Here is a 22,605-nt window from a genome sequence, read left to right on the forward strand (position 1 = left end):
TCTTAGAACTTGAGAACAACTGTTTTTGCATAGTGTTCATTAATATTAGTAAAACAGTTTTAATATAAAAGTGCAAACTTATTATTATGGTTTTTAGGAAACTGTATTTCCTTGAAGTTTATCTCATAAAGCAGGTGCCCCACTTACTGAGATCCTATTTTTAGGCTTATGTACCTAGAAAGTTGACTGGCAACTGGTATTCCACTATAGCTATGCCAGTTGCCATGTGGACACTATTCTAGAATCAGTGTGACTTTATTCTGGGATAATTATGGAAGAAAGTAACTTTTATTCTAAAATAGGATGCCCATATGTGGGATTTATACTGACACAGCTATAAAAACTCTAAAATATATTAAATTAATATTCTGCTAAATGAGTGCTGAACCATTTCTCTGTACAGATATGACCTTTATTAACTTTGTGTAACAAGTCAAATGGAAAGTTTACATCTCAGGCCATATTGAATATTGAAGTATGTTATAGCTTATTTTTGAAGGTGAAGAACATTTTATCAGCACAGAGTATCAAAGAATGAGAAGTGAGAAATGGAAAAGATGTTCTAAGTTTTCTAGTTTACCCCATGGCCACTGTAAAATAATTCAACATAATGTTGAGGATTTTCCAGGCCTTTGCTCATTCCATCTCGGAATGACCCACAAAATTGTTTCTCCGTCATATGCCTTGGAAGAACATATTGTACATCTGATTTCTCTTGTATGTTTTTTAGCGAGCACTAATTCTTTGTCTGAAAACCACATTACAACTTGACCAATTCATCTTACTATGGCAACAACAAAAAAGGCACAGCTGAAAGACCACATGAGATTTATGAATAGGTAAAGCATTTGGATATTCACTTTGTTTAGCACCATTAAGGACAGTAATAGATATATGGTCTGATTTTATTCATTAAATTAGAATACACATGGTAAAATGAATCAAATAACTTGTGAAAATAATAAAATCCCATGTTAATCGGAATGTATTAATCACTCTTGCTGTTGTTATTCTAAGACCTGATACAGTTTTGCTCATTTAGACAGCTAATTGAACTATGCAGTACTGAAACTCAATCCAGTTGCTTCATCTGCAGTTTTTGTAAGTGCTAATATTTACTAGTGCTTTTTCAAATTATTTGTAGACTTACTATGAAAGAACACTTGTCCCTCCAAAAATCACAAATTTGGATTTAGAGTTAACGTTAATTGTTCCTATATTGAAAGTACAAAAATGAGTCTGCATAATCTTGATGATGTGCTAGATATAATAGTTCTCTTTTGCCCAGTACTCTTTATAACATTGTAACCCATCTAACAGACTCTTCACTCTATGAACCTCTAAAACATATTGGCTATGTCAACACTAGCCCCAAAACTTTGAGAGGGGCATTATAATGAACCTAACTGAAAGATGCTAATGAGGCACTCCATGAATATGCAGCACTTCATTAGCATAATGGCAGGTGCAGCACTTCAAAAGTGCCACTTTCGATTGTGTGTGGCTCATCTACACGGGGTCCTTTTCAAAAGGACTCCATGTGCTTCCTATTTGGGGATTTCGAAGTGTGTGGGGTCCTTTCGAAAAGGACCCCGTATAGATGAGCTGCTCATGATCGAAAGCAGCACTTTTGAAGTGCTTTGACCACCATCATGCTAATGAGGCGCAGCATATTCCTGGTAGTGCCTCATTAGCATCTTTCAATTAGGTTCGTTATTATGCCCCTTTTGAAGTTCTGGGGCTGGTGTAGACATAGACATTGATGGGCCCATGGAAAAATCTTACTACACCACGTACTAGCTCCTTAGCAAGTAAATTAGATTAGGTTGAAAAATTAGTACACATTACTGAAATTTCTTTATGGTGAGACATATAATCCCAGACTTCTTGCAGCTTCAGAGATCCTGGGTGTTTTTTTCTGAGGGAAAGGGTAGTAGCTTAGTTTGCTGGATATTGGTATACATCTTGTATGTGAAACCTGTGGGTGTGTCCAAATGGCTGAAGAGACTGACTTCAGAGTAGACTTCTGGCAGATGCCTGAAATGGAGTTGCTCTTTTCTTCAGTGGGACTGTTTAACATATTCGAATTTCCCAGTTCATTGAGTGATATTGTGGATTGTTCACTTGCTGTTAGTGGTTTTTCATATGGCACCGTGACATTTTCCTTCACAGTCAGTCTCTCATTGTTAAAGCTAATCTGTTCATTCTTGCAGTGGGTAAGATCACTTGGAGCCTTCTGACCACCAGCTTGTAGTAGGCGGTGGATTCCCAGGTGAGTACGCCATGGTGAACTGTCTTGTACGTTGCCATTGTAAGTTAACTCCAGCGTGACCTTCTTGACAGGAATGTGTTCTTTAAATTCCTTTGGTTTCCTCATTTTCTTATTAATCACTATGGCACTGATCATTGATTCCCCAGGAACAGGCTGATTCTCACCTGTGAAGAAAATGTGTATGTCTACATCAATGGTCAAAATTAAAGATGCAATTTCTATAGTGTTAACTCACCTGTAGGGACAGTAAGGAGTCAATATATCCACACTTTTTTCTGCATCTGATTAAAGTTCCTTTAGTATGTGGCTACAGAGAGGAAATGTTTCTTATCTGCAAAGTCCTGAATACCCAAATGGTGCTCCATCAGTCAAATCATAATGGAGACTTGCAAAGAAAATACCAACATTAGCTAGAACATAAAATCTGATAAACTAGATGACCTTCAATTTTTAATTAATTGATAAGTAAGAATTCCTACAACGAATATGAGATCTCTTCAATTGAAGATAGAGCTGTAGTTGCAAAGATGCAAAAGCTCTACCTGTTTGATTTTTATGTAACTTTCCATCAAATTAAAAATGCCATAACAACTGGACCTCTAACAGAGAGAAAGCCATGCTAGTCTATATACTATCAAAACAAAAAAGCAGTCCAGTAGCACTTTAAAGACTAACAGAATAAGGTATTAGGTGACAAGCTTTCGTGGGGCAGACCCACTTCTTCAGATCATAGCCATACCAGAACAGACTCAATATTTAAGACACAGAGAACCAAAAATAGTAATCAAGGTTGACAAATCAGAAAAATATTATCAAGGCGAGCAAATCAGAGCGTGGGGGGGGGGGGGCAGAAGGAGGGTGGGGGAGGGGGAGTCAAGAATTAGATTAAGCTAAGTATGCGAAAGAGCCTCTATAATGACCTAAAAAATTCCCTTCCCAGTTCAAACCATGTGTTAATGTGTCGAATTTGAATATAAAAGAGTGTTCAGCAGCCTCTCTTTCCAACGTAGCATGAAAATTCCTCTTCAGTAAGATGCAACCTTCAGGTCATTAACGGAATGGCCCACTCCATTAAAATGCTGGCTGACTGGTTTGTGGATTAGGAATGTTTTTATGTCTGTTTTGTGCCCATTAATTCTTTGTCTAAGAGAGTTTGAAATCTGTCCAATATACAAAGCATCTGGGCATTGTTGGCACATGATGGCATATATGATGTTCGTTGAGGACCATGAGAATATGCCCATGATTCTGTGAATAACCTGGTTAGGTCCAGTGATGGTATCTCCAGAATAGATATGTGGACAAAGGTGGCAACGGGCTTTGTTGCAAGGAAAAGCTCCAGGACTGGTGTTACTGTGGTATAAACTGTGGTTGTGGGTGAGAATCCTCATAAGGTTGGGAGGTCGTCTGTAGGAGAGAACAGGCCTGTCACCTAGGGCCTTCTGGAGTGTGGCATCCTGATTAAGGATAGGTTGTATGTCTTTAACAATGCGTTGCAGTGGTTTGAATTGGGGGCTGTAGGTAATGATCAGTGGTGTTCTGTTCTCGGCTTTTTGGGCCTATCTTGGAGTAGCTGGTCTCTGGGTATTCGTCTGGCCCTGTCAATTTGTTTTTTATTTCTCCTGGTGGGTAATTCAGGTTTATGAATATTTGGTAAAGATCTTCTAGTTTTCAGTCTCTGTCAGTAGGATTACAGCAAACCCACTGATCACTATATTTACCTACATGCTTCTAGCTTCCACCCTGCACACACAACTAGATCCATTGTTTACAGTCAAGCCCTTAGGTGCAATTGCATTTGCTTTGATCCTACTGACAGGGACTGAAAACTACAAGATCTTTACCAAATATTCATAAACCTGAATTACCCACCAGGAGAAGTGAAAAAACAAATCGACAGGTCCAGACGAATACCCAGAGACCAGCTACTCCATGAAGCCGAGAACAGAACACCACTGGTCATTACCTACAGTCCCCAACTCAAACCACTGCAAATTATTATTGAAGACATACAACCTATCCTTAATCAGGATGCCACACTCCAGAAGGCCCTAGGTGACAGGCCTGTTCTCTCCTACAGACAACCTTCCAACCTTATCAGAATTCTCACCACAACCACAGTTTATACCGCAGGAACACCAGTCCTGGAATCAAGTATCAGAGAGGTAGCTGTATTAGTCTGTAGTTTCGAGAACAACAAGAAATCTTGTGGCACCTTATAGACTAACAGATATTTTGGAGCATAAGCTTTCATGGGCAAAGACCCACTTCATCAGATGCATGAGTTGGAGGGGGGGAGTGGTTTCAGAGGGGTATTTAAAGAATGGGGTCCCAGTAAAAGGGACTTTTCCTTGCAACAAAGCCCGTTTCCCGTTTTGTCCACATATCTATTCTGGACATACCACCCCTGGACCTAACCAGGCTATTCACAGAATCACGGGCATATTCTCATGGTCCTCAACTAACATCATATATGCCATCATGTGCCAACAATGCCCAGATGCTTTGTATATTGGACAGATTTCAAACTCTCTTAGACAAAGAATTAATGAGCGCAAAACAGACATAAAAACACTCCTAATCCACAAACCAGTCAGGAAGCATTTTAATGGAGTGGGCCATTCTGTTAATGACCTGAAGGTTTGTGTCTTACTGAAGAGGAATTTTACACTACTTTGGAAAGAGAGGCTGCTGAACTCTCTTTTACATTCAAATTTGACACATTAACACATGGTTTGAACCGGGATGGGAATTTTTTAGGTCATTATAGGGGGTCTTTTGCATACTTGGCTTAATCTAATTCTTGACTCCCCCTCCCCTTCCCCCCTTCAGCCCCCCTACTCTCTGATTTGCTCGCCTTGATAATATTTTTCTGATTTGTCAACCTTGATTACTATTTTTGGTTCTCTGTGCCTTAAATATTGAGTCTGTTCTGGTCTGGCTATGGTCTGAAGAAGTGGGTCTGTCCCACGAAAGCTCATCACCTAACAAATTCTTCTGTTGTCTTTAAAGTACTACTGGACTGCTTTTTTGTTTTAATTGGACCTGTGTTTGTGTTTTGCTGCCCTCTACTGGATGCAATTGGAACTGCACAGTTGTGTCAAAGGCTTTCTATTGACAACTGTGCATTCGTTTACATTAGGAAAAAATATATTTTGACCATGTGTTAGATGACAGGTCATACCTACCCCTTGGCAAACTTCAACCATACACTGGAAAGTTGTGGTTCTAACCTGTGTTAGCTGGTGAAGATAAATAATTTACCAATGCAAGGAAATTCCTATTTATCCATTTAGGGCCAAATTCCGTTAACTTTGTGTCATCTGAGGGGCACAAAACGGATGAAATGGAAAGAATCTGCCATCTTGTTTATCTCTCATCTGTGGCTTTCCTTTTTTCATGTTTCTTGACCCAAAAGGAAGCGAGCTGAAAACAAATGCCTCACATGGTCACCTAACACAGTAACTTTGTTTTAAATCAGGAAGGTGGCAAGAAAGCAGCACTACATATATTGTGACCTCAAGTTAATGAGACAGCTAGAGCCATTTTCTGCCCTATCTTTACTCCTGCACACCATCAAATTTAATCAGAGTGCACAGGGGACAAAGGGTAGAATCTGACAATGTTTCCTTTAAAGCAAAATACAACTGTAGCTACTGTACCAGGGATGGGAGATGAGTTGTAGTCATGCTTGCCACTGACTGAAACCATGGGCCATTCATTGCCTATAAGGGCTTTTCTACACTTGCCCCTGACTTCAAAGGGGCATGTTAATCAGGGTGATGGGAGATTACTAATGAAGTGGTGCAGTGAATATTCATGCAGCACTTCATTAAGCTAATTCTCCCCCGCGGCAACTTCTAAATGTCAGAATTCAAAGTGCCGGCATGTGTGTAGCTGCTTTACTCCTCAGAAATTTGGGGAGTAAAGGCACTTGGAAGTAGCGCAGGCACTTCAAAGTGCCCACAGCTACATGCATGCTGGCACTTTGAACTTTGACACTTCAAAGTTGCCATGGCGGAGGATTAGCCTAATGAAGTGCTGCATATTCACTGCAGCACTTCATCAGTAATCTCCCATCACCCTGGTTAACATGCCTCCTTTGAAGTTGGGGTAAGTGTAAACCGAAACTAAGTGTCTCAATTTTCTCATTTATGTAATAGAGAATATTTATTGGCTAATTTTCATAGAGAGGTGTTGAGGGGATCCATCCACAAATATTTGTAAAGCATTTTATACGTACTGCTGTTAGTAATGTACAAGATATCAGGACCAGAATCACAGCAAAAGCAAAGGTGGTATTAGCATACAGCAGTCAAACTACTGAAGCACCATGAAAACAAAAAGGCAGTCACGTAGCACTTTAAAGACTAACAAAATAATTTATTAGGTGATGAGCTTTCATGGGACAGACCCACTTCTTCAAATGAAAGCTCATCACCTAATAAATTTTGTTAGTCTGCTACATGACTGCTTTTTTGTTTTGATAAAATACAGACTAACACGGCTATCTCTCCGTCACTACGAAACACCACGGTTCACTACACATTTAAAATGATTAAAAGTTGAGCCCTTAAAAACATATGGAGCCTACTGACATCTCTAGAAGTTCTGATTACATGTATTTGTGGTTGGTGTAAATGTTTAATGTAGGCATTGTCCAGTGTGCTGGTCTTATATTACTGTAATGATTAGCAGTAGATGTGTCTGCTGAAGTTTATCTGAAAGTTATTAAAATGGAAATTTTGGGGGAAAGAAGAGTGTAGGTTATATTTTAACAAAAAGGATTCAGTCATTTAAAATAGATCATAGTACTAGATAGTGCAGTGAAACTTACTGCTTTGATTGCAAATCCAAGTCTGAGTTGTCAAAAGTGAATAGTATTGTGTTTCTACAAATATTGTAATTGGTTTTTCTTTTGATGTAACAGTCTTTATAATGAAATACTTGATGGTGTGCCAGATCCTTGTTGTTCGCCAGTAGCACTCAAAACAACAACAAAATGCTATTTTTTTTCTAGATTCTTCTTTTAAATCTTGTTCTCTCTGAACACGGGGTGGGGGGGTAGGTAAAGCTTTTTGCTTTGAAGATAGACATGCCACCCCACTTCCCACATTCAGGCTCTGCAATAGCTTGTAGAACTCAGTAGTGACCTTTTAACAGAACTGTGGATTTTATGCAGTAAGTTATATTAGCAGATTATAACAAACTCTTCAACCTCCCAAGGTAAGTTATTTATTTAAATCTCTCTTCTCGCACTGACTAGATCATTTTTTTCTGTTTAACAATTGAATATAATGGTTTTACTGTAAGTGTATCTATTGCTTAGGCGTTTTCACTTGCACTTTCATCATAAAGGAACTATGATTGCAGGGTCTTTAAATTTTTCAAGGTTTCTGAGTGACAAAGGTTAATCAAATTTCTCAGGAGCTTTAAAGAGTGTCTGAAGAAGCTTTTTATAGGCATGGCTCATATGTATAGTTTATGTGATGGTCTCCTGTTGTATACTTTGGGTGCCCCTCCCAGTTTAATTCCCAGAATAATCAATACCTTTTCATTTCCTGGTCGAGTGTAAATAATGAGTTCATTGTCCTGTTTTCCCCCGAGAGAAGATTTTCAAAACCTGCAACCTCCTTTCCCTGAATATCGGAAGACCGAAGAGTCATCATGTGTGTTATTGGTAAGGAAAAGAAGGTTGCTATGTTGCCTGACGACACTCCCACTTACTCAACAATTGAAAACCTGGGAAAACAGGTCATTCTAGAAAGCGTCCTAAAGATCACCAAATCAGGGCTTTAGCAAACAGAGGTGGGAAGTGACCTTTCAGAGCCAAAACTTATCAGAGTATGTTTTGTTGCCAGTCTACTATGGATTAAACCAGGAGTCGAGTTTTGGATGAGCACAATAATTTAGTTATCGTGGGAGGAGTACATAAATATAATAATGGAAACGAAGGGCTGGTAGACCTTGAAAGGTCATCTGGTCCATACTCCAAGCTGAGGCAGGACCAAGAAAACCAAGAACATCCCTGACAGGTGTTTGTCCAACTTGTTCTTAAAAACCTGAAATGAGGGGGATGCCACAACCTGCTTTGGTAACTATTCCAACAATTAATTGCCCTTATAGTAAGAAAGTTATTCCAAATATCCTACCTAATGCTACTTTCCTGCAAATTAAGCTCATTGCTTCTTGATCTCCCTTTAGTGGACATGAAGAGCAGCTGACCTGTCTTCTTTATAACAGTTCTTAACGCATTTGAAGACTGTTTATTGGGTCGTCTTTTTCAAAGACTAAACATGCTCAGGTGTTGTAATCTTTTCTCTTTGTTTAGCTCGGGGTGGGGAACCCCTGGCCCATGGTGTGGATCTGGACCGCAGCTTGTCTGGATCTGGACCCCAAGGCTCAGGGCTCCCTTCCATAGCATCTGGTCCATGCTGGGGTGGAGGGCTTGGATCCCTGAGCTTCACAAGCTAGATCAGGCAAGCCACAGTCTGCATCCAGACCACTGGCTCTGCTGTGGGCTGGGTGGGTGGCAGGAATCAGCTCTGGGCTCTGCTGCTGCTCATTGCTGTTCCCCCAGCCTGGGAAGGGGAGGGGGACCAGCAACGGCCTCAGCAACCTGCCAGGAGGCTTCCTACCGCTGCTCTGATTCTGGCCATGGGTTTTTTTCCTACTTTTCTTGTGAGTGTGTCATGTGAGACAAATAGGCAGAAGCTATACTATTTAGGAATTTAGTCTCAAGGTATGTCTATACTACAGAGTTATCCCAGAATAGCTTATTCTGGAGTTATTACAAAATAAGCTATTTCGGAATAACACATCTACACTACAGGGAAGCCCTAAAATAATCAAAACTTATTCTGAAATAGTGTGTCCACACACAATAAAGCATATTTTGTCGCAGGATATGGTGGGAGCAGGGGAGGCAGGGAAGCCCCATCCCTTGGAGACCATGCTGTCCCACCTGCACGCAGTCTTGCTGCTTGGGGGGCGGCTCCAAGATGGGGGTTCCTGAAGAGCTTGGGGGGAGAGTGGGACACGGAATGCCCTTGGGACCATGGGCTCAACCTGCCCAGTTCCTCACCAGTGTGTCCCGTCTCCTCCCCTCACAGGTAGCGAGGGTCATCAACTCACTCCTGCTGTGGAGGCTCATCTGTCTGGCCAATATGGACACAGTCATGACCAGATTCAACACCCTGGAGTTCCCCAACTGTTTTGGAGCCATTGATGAGACTTACAGTCTCCATCCACACTCTGGACCACAGTGGAGCACAGTTTGTCAACAGGAAGGGTACCACTCCATCGTGATGTGGGCCCTGGTTGACCATCATGGACACTTCATGGGCAGTTTGTTAATCTTCAAAACACAGAACTAGAGCCTCAGGCCCTGGAAAAATCCTTTCAGCAAAGGTAACTTAAAGCTGCTTCAAGCAGTAACAGTAACCTTCCAAATGGCCCCATGTATAGCTCAAACAAGAAAGATTAGTGAGGACATGTATCTCTGTACAGTGACTAGTACTTGATTGTGGTATCTAAGAACATAAGAACAGCCATAATGGATCAGCCCATCAAGCCCAGTATCCTTGTCTTCCGACAGTGGCCAATGCCAGGTGCCCCAGAGGGAATGAACAGAACAGGTAATCAAGTGATCAATTCCTTGTCCCCCATTGCCAGCCTCTTGCAAACAGAGGCAAGGGACACTGTTCATGCCCATCCTGGCTAATAGCCATTGATGGACCTATCCCCCAATGAATTTATCTAGTTCTTTTTTAAACTCTACCATAGTCTTGGTCTTCACAACATTCACCAGCAAGGAGTTCCACAGGTTACTGTGCATTGTGTGAAAAAATATTTCCTATTTTGTTTTAAACCTGCTGCCTATTAATTTCATTTGGTGACCCCTAGTTCTTGTGTTGTGAGAAGGAGTAAATAACAATTCCTTATTTATTTTCTCCACATCAGCCATGATTTTATATACCTCTATCCTATCGCCCCTTAATTGTCTTTTTTCCAAGCTAAAAAGTCCCAGTCTTATTAATCTCTCCTCATGTGGCAGACGCTCCATACTCCTAATCATTTTTGTTGCCCTTTTCTGAACCTTTTCCAATTCCAAAATATCTTTTTCTGAGATGGAGTGACCATATCTGTACACAGTATTCCAGATGTGGACATCCCATGGATTTATATAAAGGTAATATGACATTTTCTGTCTTCTTATCCATTCCTTTCTTAATGATTCCCAACATTTTGTTAGCTTTTTGACTGCTGCTGCACACTGAGCAGATGTCTTCAGAGAGCTATCCACAATGACTCCAAGATCTCTTCTTGAGTGGTAACAGCTAAGTCAGACCCCATCATTTTATATGTATAGTTGGGATTATATTTTCCAAAGTGCATTACTTTGCATTTATCAACATTGAATTTCATCTGCCATTTTGTTGCCCAACCACCATTTGTAGCTCTTCACATTCTGATTGGGACTTACATATTTGGAGTAGTTTTGTGTCATCTGTAATTTTTTGCCACCTCACTGTTTATCCCTTTTTCTAGATCATTTATAAATATGTTGAATAGGACTGGTACCAGGCACTTTGAATTACCGGCGGGTGAACTGCGGCTAGATGCAAGCCGGTACTTCAAAGTTTAAAACTTCGAAGTTGCTGGTGTGGGGGGAGGGAATTTGCTTAATGAAGTGCTGCAACTCCCAAAACCCTATTTACCATCCTCCCTTTGAAGGAGGGTGGTAGTGTAGAGAAGCCCTGAGAGTTCTGGATGATAGAATGCAGGATATGAAAGTTGCCTGTGTCAGGCCATCTGCAGAGAGAGAGAGAGAGAGAGAGAGAGAGAGAGAGAGAGAGAGAGAGAGAGAGAGAGAGAGAGTGTGTGTGTGTGTGTGTGTGTGTGTGTGTGTGAATGCATATGCTGATTTGCATGTTGTATTTTCAATAAATGTGGTCTATTGCTTTTTCCCCTGAAAAAGTTCCCATGTGCTTCCTACCAGCATAATAATACCAAAACTTGTGTGATGTGGCAGCTAAGTGTCACATGACATTTGTTTTCCTGTGGGCACATATTCAAAATAAATTACAGTGAAACCACTTCCATCAGGCACCTCTTTGTCTGAAGAGAACACATGAAAGTTACCCAGTAGTTCCCAGTATGATTTAGCTCATTTTATACTAATTTCTACAAGACATTTGATTTTTTTCCTCTACCTTGGTTAGTCTTTTAAGACAGGCTTTATGGAATAGGTTAAAATAGAACAAAAGGTACTGTTAGGTTTTACATATTCGGTTAAACATATGGCAGCATTAAAGAAAGCAAAAATCTGACAAGAGCTGTATGCTGCAAACATTATTTGCAATGTATCAGAGGGGTAGCTGTGTTAATCTGTATCTGCAAAAACCGCCAGACGTCCTGTGGCCCTTATAGACTAACATATATTGGAACATAACCTTCCATGGGCAAAGACCCACTTTGTCAGATGCAAGATCTGACAAAGTGATTCTTTGCCCACGAAAGCTTATGCTCAGATATATCTGTTGATCTGTAAGGTGCCACAGGACTTCTGTAGTTATTTGCAATTAATACTAAGTAATCAGTATCTTTGAAAATTAACATTTGCAATGTCAAGAGTTGCATGTAACTTACATAAACCATCTTAAAAACATAAAACCATCACAAACAAACATCAAAAGTATTTGCTTCCTCTTCCAATTTATTTGTTAGCCATTAGATCACTTTTTAGTGAAATGGACAAAAAAAAATAGAAATCGGCATGAAAACATGCTACTTTGTATTTTTCTTGCAAGCTGTGCATAAGCACTCAAAAGTATCTTACATTAATGAAATCTTATATCAGTTCTCCTTACCCTCTACGTTTTTAAGATTTGAGCTATGAATCTGAAGCATACCTGTTTTAAACACAATAATGTGAGTTTGCAGCTTTTGCTTCTGTTTTGTACAGTCATACTGCTCCTCAAGTAAAGTTACGTCCATCTTGGTTGGCTTCCTGTCACAGTCTGAATCCTGTTGCTCTGCTGCATGAGTCACTAAGAAAATATCATAAATATATTTGTAAGCCTGAACCATCTGTTTCCACAAGCATGGTAAAGTTATGCAGAAGCAAGCTATGTCCTTCATTACGTTTGCAAAGAAGAAAATCAAATTTGCAACATCTGAAATTGCTGTGAGCAAAGCAATAACTTTTCGGTACGTATTGCAGCCTCTTTCATGGGCTGGTGCAGTCAGAGGCACAGATTTCAATCACCTTGCTTTAAGATACATTCAGTGTGTACTGGACTTCAGAAAACATTTAATAACAAGAACTGTACAGTTGAATGTAATGTTTACTTAAGGTCGAGCCTATGAATCTTTGCCAAAAAACGCAGTGAAGTACAAAACAGCATTGAACAAAGCAGTCAGGTGAACAAAGGGTTGCCGGATAATGGTTTATGTGGTAATTTTAAAGGAACAGTGTCATCTTGATCTGTCATGAGAGTGGTTTTCTCCAGAGTTTACATCCAGGATTATTCTACTCAACACTCCCAAACTAATTTTTGTTGCTTCATCCAATATCTTTAAATAGTAGATAAGATTCACAATAAAGAAACTCTGCAAATCAGTCTTGTTTCAGTACAGCTACGTCTACACTTACCAAAAACTTTGAAATGGCCATGCTAATGGCCAAATCGTAGAATACTAATGAGGTGCTGAAATGCATATTCAGCACCTCATTAGCATGCTGCTACCCACAGCACTTCTAAATTGCCGCATTTCGCTCCCATGTGGCTCATCTACACAGGTGTCCTTTTCAAAAGGACCCCAACATTGAAATCCCTTTATTCCTATGAGCTCATAAGAATAAGGGGATTTTGATGTTGGTGGGGTCCTTTCGAAAAGAACCCCCATGTAGCCAAGCTGCGTGGGAGCGAAATGTGGCAATTTAGAACTGCTGTGGGTGACAGCATGCTAATGAGGTGCTGAATATGTATTTCAATGCCTCATTAGTATTCTTTGATTTGGCTGTTAGCATGGCCATTTTGAAGTTTTTGGTAAGTGTAGATATGGCTTATAAGTGTATCTGGGACTATAAATTGTAAACCATGGGGGCTGCATGCTCCAGTAGATAAGGCGTAGTTATGGGAGTCAGGAGAAAGAAATTCTGGGATCTATTCCTGGCTCTACCTCATTTAATTTTCCTGCTTTTCAGATTTTCTGTTTTCTAAAATGGGGGACAAGTTACAAAGGAGAGCAGGTAAAGTATTTTGACAGCTACAGAATAGTCTTTCCAGGGCAGCAGTGGGGGCAAAACACAAAAGTGGCTTCAAGATGGAGTTTGATAAGTTTATGCAGGAGATGGCATAAAGAGACTGCCTACAAGGGCATGTAGCTGGTGTGTGACTGCTAGTAGCAAGTATCTTCAAAGATCAGTGCAGGGATATTTCATGGGGTTGGCTCTGAGTTACTACAGAGGAGTCTTTTACAGGTATCTCGCTGGTGGGTCTTGCCCACATGCTCAAGATCTACCTGATTGCTGGGGGGAGGGGGGATAACTCAATGGTTTGAGCATTGGCCTGCTAAACCCAGTGTTGTGAGCTCAGTTCTTAAGGAGGCCATTTAGGGGTCTGGGGCACATAGATTAAATTAAAAAAAAATCTGTCAAGGATGGGGCTTGGTCCTGCCAAGAGGGGAGGGGACTGGACTCAATGACCTCCTGATGCCCCTTCCAGCTCTATGAGATGTGTATCTCCATATATAATTTTATTATTTGTGGGAAAGGAATTTTCCCCTGGGTTAGACAGCAAGAGACAGTGGGGGTGTGTAGGAACGTGAGAGGGAGGCCAGGCAAGGCAGGGGTTAAACAAGGCCTGTTGGCCCACTCAGCCCCACCCTGGTTCACCTGTGGCCAGTGTCAGCCCTGGAGGGGTATAAAGGGAGGGAAGCCAGCCCAGTTTGGGGCTGACCAGCCAAGAGGCAGGGGCTGGCTCTGAGGCAGCAGGCCCCAGGCCAGAGGGCACAGCCCAGGACCCTCCCTGAGGTACTGAGTGGGGAGCACACCCCCATCCCCCAGGGAACCCCTCTCCTACCAAAGGGAGAATTAGATTCTTGGGGCCATGCCCCAAACTTCACCCACAGACTCTTGGGTGGGGCTGAAGACCCACCACCCAACAGGCCCTGGCCAGGGAGCCTAGCCACTAAGCCATCCGGTCCCAGGTGTAACCGGCTCAGAGGGTGGTATTGCCTTTGTCAGGGCTGATCCCCACTCCTACACTCTTAAGTGTAGAAGGTGGGGGCCTGCAAGAGACCTTAAAATACATTGCCTCTATTGGCTTCTGTTTAAAAGCTTCCCAAGGTCACAGATTCCCTGACCCTGGGAGGTGGCTGCCACCACCCAAGTCAGAAAACCCCTCTTTAAAACTCAGGAAGACACACTCGGGATGTCTCCCTATAGAGTAAACGCCCAAGCTCTTAACCCTCCCTTAGGAGACAGCTTGAAAACACAGAGAAAGAAAATGACAACCTGATAGCTGAACTTGCAGTCTTAGGCATGTGTATACACAGACACTTTTCTAGGACACAGGAGTCAAATCATTGCCTTAAAAATGTGATTTATTAACTAAATGATACAGTATACAAATAAAGTGATAAAACATTCTTGATTGCTAGGTGTTACAGAGCAACTTAAAAAAAATCGATAAAAGCACAAGCTACATCTACACTGGAGACTTTTGTCAACCAAACGGGCTCTGTCGACAAAACTTGTGGGGCATCTACATGCAAAATGCATTTTATGAATAATTTAATATGGTGTAGATGCTTCAGGGACCCTTTTGTCAACAGGTGGGTCAAAAAATCGGTCCGCTTTTATGTGTAGATGCGATCTGTTGATAGAAGTTTTGTTGGAACATCTCTTCTGACAGTGACTTCTGTAGACAGATGTTTCTAGTGTGGATGTAGCCACAGAGAATTACTTCCATGGGATTGAGTTTAGAAGTTATGGTGTACAATGGAGTACATGAGTCAGCCTGAGAAGTCCCACACCAAAATAAAAAAAAAATTGATCATGTCTGACTAAACATTTCTTTTCTATTTACATATTTTTATGCCCAAATCACCTTGTGGCCTAGATATTACTGGATTCGTTAAGCCCTGCTCAGGTTTAAAAAATTGACATAACTCTACATAAAGAATTCTGTTGACAGTGTCTCAACAGAACTATGCATTTGCCTCGGCAGAGCTATTCCTCAAAAATTTGAGGAAGAAGGGGCTTCCGGAAGGAGGGTTTGCTTCTGGAAAATCCCTGTGGGCAGCAGGTTTGCACATGTATTTGGGAGTCCAGAAGAGCTTCTGCCAGACTCCGAATCACATGCCCATGTGCTAATAAGGCACAGGAAATTTACATCTGTGCCTGATTAGCATCTTCTGGATGGCTCATTACCATGCTGCTTCCAGAAGAAGTGGCATGTAAAGACACAGCCATTGTGTCTTTATTTACCATGCCGCGTTCTTTAATTTGTAACTAATATTTCTTGTTTTACTCTATTACTTTAATTTTTATCTTCTTACCTCTTTTGTTCAAACCTCACTTCTAAATGGGTGCGTCTACACTTGCATTCCTCTTTTGAAAGAGGCATGCAAATAAGGTAATTTGAAAATGCAAATGAGGCATACATTTGCATATTTGACACCTCATTTCCATACTCTGATTTCAAAAGAGCTTCTTTTGAAAGAAGAAAGCCAGTGTGGACACTGGTCTTTTGAGAGTAAACCCATCTTTGAAAGAATCCTTTTTCCTTTATTTAATGGGAAGTATAAAATATAAATATAAATATAAAGGAAATATAAAGCTTTGCTATTATCTAGATCAGATTGTTGGTTGAATAGGAATGAATTTGCCTTTTGTTCTTTTAATCAATTCATTTATCTTCAAGTGGAGTTTGATAAAATTCAAGTGTAATGTGAGAGATCTGGTTAATATGTTGTTAACAATAGTTAAGCTTTGTTTGTTTTTATCTAGACTGCAACACTATGTTGCTGATTTGTCCTCTGAGTTTTAGGCACAAATTATGTCAGTTTTCACTGCAAGGAGAAATGTTTCAGATATAGAAAAACTTTGCAGTTTGAAACCAGGTAGGGCACTCCTCTCACAAGACCCTGTTAAGTTATAATGGGTACAATTAATATGGGGAGAGAACGCATCTGGGGAGGTGTTTGTAAAAAACCTTTGAAAGGTTTTGAAAAATTGACTAGTCTCAAATATCTATTCTTCCCTTCCCTTTTGCTAAAAAACAACACCCCGCCCCCCCCCCCCAAAAAAAAAAAAAAAAGAAAAGAACAAACAAAACCAAAAAACTCATGAGGAATATTCAGGGGAGTTCATATAAAAGAGTTGGAATTTTTAAGACTGAAGGGTGAAAAAGAAAGTTCATGCAGTCCTGGTCTATGACTATGCTTCTTAAGTGTCCTGGTAATAATAATAATTAATTAATAAAAACTATAAAACATCAATAGCAATTCTTGTAGCATTTGTGCTATCTTTGATCCTTTTGCCAATGGTTTAACAGATATGGTTAAAATAAGAAAGTGGTGTGTTAATAAAAAGCTAAATGGTTACCTAGTTGCATACTTTTAATTATAGAGCCATCTGCATGTATTTCAATGTGTTAATCAGTTAAAATCCTATTTTTTTCTTGAATGGAAAAGGACCTTGAATATAAAATACTAGGGTTCCAATTCAACTTCTACTGAAGTCAACAGAAAATTTCCCATTAAGTGGGAGTTTGAGGACACTCCCGGGATTGTTTCTATATTCCCATGTGCTAATTTTACACTCTTTATTCCATTGACTTCCGATGGATTACTCAACAAGTGTGATCATTGGCGCTAGTTTGGTTTTGGCAGCTTTTTGATATGGGCATATTATGAGGATGGAAAACCAATGGGCTAAAAAGTGTATTTACCATGGACTATTGTTACAAGGCCAGCAATTTAAATGTTCCAAAAAGCTTTGGTGGCCATACACCTAATCTCCAACCAGATCATCTCAATGACCCAGCTAGACATTTGAGCACCACCATGATCAATCTACAAGGATGATACATCTCTGTCATTTTTCATAATGATAGTGATGATTGATGAAAGATGTTCATATATTTAAATGTAGCCCCATTTTTAAAAAAAAGGCAGTTCTGTAGCTCTGATTTAATATATATTACCATGGTGCTTTGCACAGTGCTTCACTTATCAGAGTTTGGTTAAACATTAACTGTTAAACTGGACAGAAGGTGAACAGTCTTCAGAGACTTGCTTTTTGAAAAATTATCCAGTTGATTGATCTTATGATTAAACTGAAATTTTAAAAGCAACATAATATTAGTATTGTGTTACTCAGAGCATAACATTGTAAACCTCTCCCACTTAATTAGCAGTGCTGCTCATGACTGCTGGCCATTTGGTAAGTAACAAAGAGTTTATCAGATCCAGCTCAGCACATTTAGTACGTTTTTGCAGAGAACAATTAAAAGACTCATTACATTTTCATTGTTTTTTGGTAATGGATAACCGTACTAATGCTCAGACTCTCACTAAAGGGTTTAATTCTGTGAGGTTCTGAATGCCCTTAACTACCATTAGGCTAAATCCTCAGCTAGTATAAATTGGCATAGCAAGGCTCTAGTCAATGTAGATGCACTGATTTTCTCCTGTAGAGCATCTAGGCTATCTATTCTCCAGTGGGTGGTGAGGGTATTCAGCAAGTTACAGGAGACAGCTAACACCTTACAGGATTAGGCCTTAAAATAGTGAAAGCTGTATGCCCAGTAATGGCTGTATGCAATGCTTAATATAGGGTGAAAAAGAAGTGACAGCACAGTCAGCACCATGTCTTGGCTAATTCGATGTGTGTGTCATTGGTGTTAGCTTCAGATTAGGGAGGATTATCTAGGAGAGGGGAGCATTACTGAACTGGATGAGGAGAAAAATAGGTACAGAAGTGTTACAGTAAATACAGCAGAAAATATCAGAGGCGTAGTTGTGTTAGTCTGGATCTGCAAAAGCAACGAGGGGTCCTGTGGCACCTTATAGGCTAACATAAATCTATGAGCATAAGCTTTTGTGGGCAAAGACCCACTTTGTCAGATGCAGGTCACTTTGTCAGATGCAGATGGCACAGGACCCCTCGTTGCTTTTACAGCAGAAAATGATGCAACTCAGTCCTACATGAGAAAGTAAGTTGTTAAGCACTGAGCTTAAAAAGAAATTTTGATGATATCTGGGGAAAAAAGAAACATGTTCATTTTTGGCAAGTTTAGTATCCTCAAACACAGAAGTATGTTTGCAGTGTTATTGTAACCATGTTGGACCAACTTCCACTGGTGAAAAGGACAAACTTTTACCTTTCCAACTTTGTTCCAAGATATCTTGTTCTCCCAGGATTCCCTGGGCTCCTATGCATATTTCCTCCCAGGACAACTACCCCACCACCTGTGAATATTTCCAAAAGTCTTTTCCCTAATAGTTCACTTCATTCCACTATGGAACAAACCATTTCTTAAGCCACAGTTTCTCCTTGTTTGTTAGTATTTGTTGATTGTACCAGTTGTTTCCCAGTCTATTTCTCTCTCTCAATGTAGAGTCTCCATGTATTTTCTAATCCCACTTCACAGTATTTAATCTTTTTCAGACTGTCTCTTTTAACCATCTCTCCTCTTTCGATGTACCAAAACCAAAATGTTTTGTGTTCTGCAGTCCATTTGGAACAATTTGGATAATGACTGTTGAGTATGCAGTTCTCAAGGACAAAACTTTTAAATCCACATCCATGTGTATATATAAAGCTATGATCAGAATCTGAAACTAGCCATCCAATTTGTCAGGGGAATTGTTAGTTACATGATGATGATGTTGAGTTAATGTGGTTACATTAACCCATTTTTCTACCCATATGTGGCAGAATGTCCCCACATGAGGTATAGTATCTTAAAGCACGTATATGTCCTTCCTGATATTTTTTGTCTGGACATTTCCCCTTGAATTCGATATTATGGTGATGTGCTTTACCATTACCCACTCATTTCCTAGTTCCCATTCAGAAGTGAATTCCTTACCATAGCCCAGTGAATGTGTACTTTGTGTACATGGATTACATTCCCACTGACACATTTCCACATCTTTGGTCATGTTGTGCAATTTCACAGGAGATCCTATATTTATGGTTGGAATATCAGTCCTGTTTTTAAACTAAAATCCTTGAATTATACATTCTTGGGGTGCTTTTCCAGATGGTGCTGGTATGTCTGAGGGCTGGAAGGGGATGAGAAAGGGGGCTTTGCTTGTGCTTTGGATCCTGCTGGCTGTGTCTGGAGGATTGTGTAGCCTGTTCTATAGGAAGTGCCGGTGAGTCAGTGCAGCCTGAATCTCCCATGCTCCTTTGGTCACTTTGGGTGTCACATGGGATGTCTAAGTAGCTGCCCTTAAATTCTGTGCGCAGCACCATCCTCTACAGCTCATGGTAGCCACATGCAACCTCAGATTCCAGGCTCCTCCCAGATGGATCCCCTAACCCCAGAGCCAGGAGTACCTGTCCTTCCCACTCCCAGGACACCTCTCACCAGTGGCTCTACCCCTCTTATGGCAGAGTGGGGGTAACATTCCCTCTCTCCTGGCTGTGTCAGGATGGCTCTGGGAGATGCTGTCGGGTGGGGGTCATACATCAGGGTGCTGGAATGAGAGCAGGAAATGGGTTGTACTGCAGTCCTGCCACTGAATGGCAGTGTGACCTTGGCTGGTGCCTCCGTTCCTTCATCTCAATAGTGGGGAGAATTCTGATCCACATTTAGAAGTTCCTGCTTTCCTTGCCCCACATAGGACTCTGACCTATTTTCAAACTTCCATGCCTGTGTCAGTGCTACTAGATCCAGAAGAGGAATCACAGTTCCTATGCACTGCCCTGTATGAAGTACTGTCCATGAGCCTGTGAGGATCCAACACCTACATTCAGGTAAATCATTAACCTCCTCTATGCCAGAGTCAGGGAGGCCTCTGGCCCTTGATGCCTTTAGTAGCTGGAACTGGTGAGGCAGGAGTGGGAGAGCAGAGCTGGGAACAGGCCCCAGGATTAATAGTGTCAGGGGCAGACTTCCCCTCTGTGGGGAATCCCTTCCTTGCAGATGCTGTGTCTCACTCCTCGGCTTGGCCCAGAGACCCAGCCCTCATCCCTAGCAGCTTGGCTGTTCCATGCCCTGGTGTGTACCAGGCCCTCAGCACCAAGCTGCTCTGGATAAAGTCTGCAGAGCCAGCTGTCATCCTGTCCTTTCTCCTACGGAAAATTGTGTTATTGATAAAGAAAGTGGGGTTGCAGTCAAAGAAACACTGCGTGAAAGGGATCACCAACACAAAAAACTTAAGAAATGCCATTTTACACCACTTCTGTTGGGTGACATAGCCTGGTCACCGTGCTGGACAAAACTGACGTCAGCCAATCAGGAAATGACCTGTAGTCATGGCAATCTTGGAACATTCAACCAGGACATGAGTTGTGTAACTTCTTATTGTCCAACAAGGGTACCACAGCCCAGGGTGTAATCCAGACTATCTGCCCTAGTCCTCTTGCCCCTCTCTGCTCTTTTTGTTCTTTCCCCACTGTTCCTGTCTCCTCAGTTCCTGCCCCCTACATCTAACACCACTGTCCTAGCCTTCCTGTCCACATCCCATGTCTTAGACCATCTGCCTTACTGAATCCTGCCCCTTCTATGTACCTCCAAGTCCAGCTCCCTTCTATGGCAGTCTGCCCCACAGTGTCCTGTCCCCTTGTCTGTCCTCTGATCCTGATCACCTTAGCTTCCTTCTCTAGCATCCTGCCCCCATGTTCTATCACTACTTATCACCTGCTCCTTAACTATTGTTTTCCTAACCCCTACTCTGTCCACCACCTCATATTCCCTCCCATGATCCCATTTTTCTGTACTGTTGCCAACCCACCAGGTTGGAATCTCCAGGAATTAAAGACTTACCCTTAAATATGTTGTGATAAAATCTCTAGGAATATATCTAAACAAAATTGGCAACCCCATTTTTCCCTTACTGTGTTCTGAACCACACTCCATCAGCCCCATGTGTTCTGGCCTCCATCCTCACCATATCCACTCCTCCTGTATTACAGCCTCCTTATGCTACCCATGTATTTCATGCCCCTTGCTCCCCAGCTTCATGTCTCAGATCTCCCTTCTCTGGCTTGATGCAGCTCCATATCCATCCCTAGGATGGCCTTCAGATTGACAGCCACAGAGGTTTACTCGGCACTGGGGGGCAGAACCCAATTGGGTGGGGAGGAGACAGATGGTGCCAGGGGCTCCATGTTGCTCTTGGGGGCAGATCCTCAATGTAAGGCTGCTGGCTCCTTGGGGTGAAATGGGCATCCAGGGTGGTGAGGGGGACACAACTGCTACAAAGTCGCTGTGCTCGGACATCCACTCCGACACGAGACTGTCCTTTGAGCCAGGGATGGGCAGGTAGCAAAGTGGGGCTGGAGCCAGTGCGACCTGCAGAGGCCAGCAAGCGGGGCCGGGCTAAGGAAGGGGCTTTCCCAGGCCAGCCCGGACACCTGGGTTCAGCATGGCCGGATGCAGGGTGGCTGCCAGCTGAAGCCCGAGTCCCGGCGCGGAGTGGATGCGGCGAGGGGCCGCCCCAGATAGAAAGGAACAGCTGTGGGGCCAGAGCCAAGCCTGTGACAGCTGCAGTGGGGCAGGTGCGGTGACGCAATGAGCAGCCGCCCCCTTTCCCCCAAGTAGCAGTTACCGCCACATAAACCACTTTTTTGCTTACCCGGCATAATTTGCCACTGGCAGCAAACTGCGTGGCTCGGACCCCCCATCTCGCAGGCGTCGCCACCCGCCCATCTGGCAGCGGCCCAGGGCTGCAGGTCGCACCCTCCAGCTCGGCACCGCCTCCAGCACCTCTTCTGTAGCTGCCTGACCCCCGCCCCGGACGGTGCTTTTGTGCCGCCCGCCCCCGCTGCGGTGCGCCCCTGGTTCGCCTCTCTACAGAGCAGCAGCACCTGCAGCGCCGAAACCCACGTTCGGGCAGAGCGAGGGCAGCGGCCGCAGCTCGCAGCCTGGCGGGCGGACACGCGCCGGTTCACTTCGGCAGCGCATGCGCGGCGTCCCGGACGGGCGTTCGGAGCTGGCGCTGTTTGCGCCGCTGTCGCGCTATGGCCGCCTCAGCTCCCTGCTACCTGGGATGGGACTTCAGCACCCAGCAGGTAAAGGGGCTGCTGGGGCCCGCCCCCAGGCGGGGGCTGGATAGGAGGCCGAGCCGCGGGTTGCCCGGGCTGT

General features: G+C 42.4%; 2 protein-coding genes across 8 annotated transcripts in view; one reads left to right on the top strand and one right to left on the bottom strand.

Moving 5' to 3' along the window:
• Nucleotides 1-406: 406 nt before the first annotated feature.
• On the bottom strand, nucleotides 407-22,425 carry C2H9orf152 (chromosome 2 C9orf152 homolog). 2 transcript variants are annotated; one of them, XM_074985116.1, is made up of 3 exons: nucleotides 22,329-22,425; nucleotides 12,187-12,324; nucleotides 407-2,436 (listed from the first exon to the last, which is right to left on the bottom strand). In XM_074985116.1, exons 1-3 carry the CDS (start codon nucleotides 22,423-22,425, stop codon nucleotides 1,859-1,861), a joined length of 813 nt encoding a protein of 270 aa, XP_074841217.1. In that variant the 3' UTR covers nucleotides 407-1,858. The 2 variants fall into 2 exon arrangements, with proteins under 2 accessions (XP_074841217.1, XP_074841218.1); XM_074985117.1 differs by lacking the exon at nucleotides 22,329-22,425 and having other exon boundaries at nucleotides 12,187-12,722.
• The window catches only part of XYLB (xylulokinase), a 178,237-nt gene continuing 178,052 nt past the window's right edge, over nucleotides 22,421-22,605 (top strand). For all 6 annotated transcript variants that reach the window (XM_074985108.1, XM_074985110.1, XM_074985114.1 and 3 more), the window contains exon 1: nucleotides 22,421-22,532. In XM_074985108.1, the coding sequence (XP_074841209.1) occupies nucleotides 22,482-22,532 (51 nt within the window). In that variant the 5' untranslated portion in view covers nucleotides 22,421-22,481. The remainder of the gene's footprint in view (nucleotides 22,533-22,605) is intronic.

This window comes from Carettochelys insculpta, chromosome 2 (genome assembly GCF_033958435.1).
Source record: "Carettochelys insculpta isolate YL-2023 chromosome 2, ASM3395843v1, whole genome shotgun sequence".
NCBI lineage: Eukaryota > Metazoa > Chordata > Testudines > Carettochelyidae > Carettochelys > Carettochelys insculpta.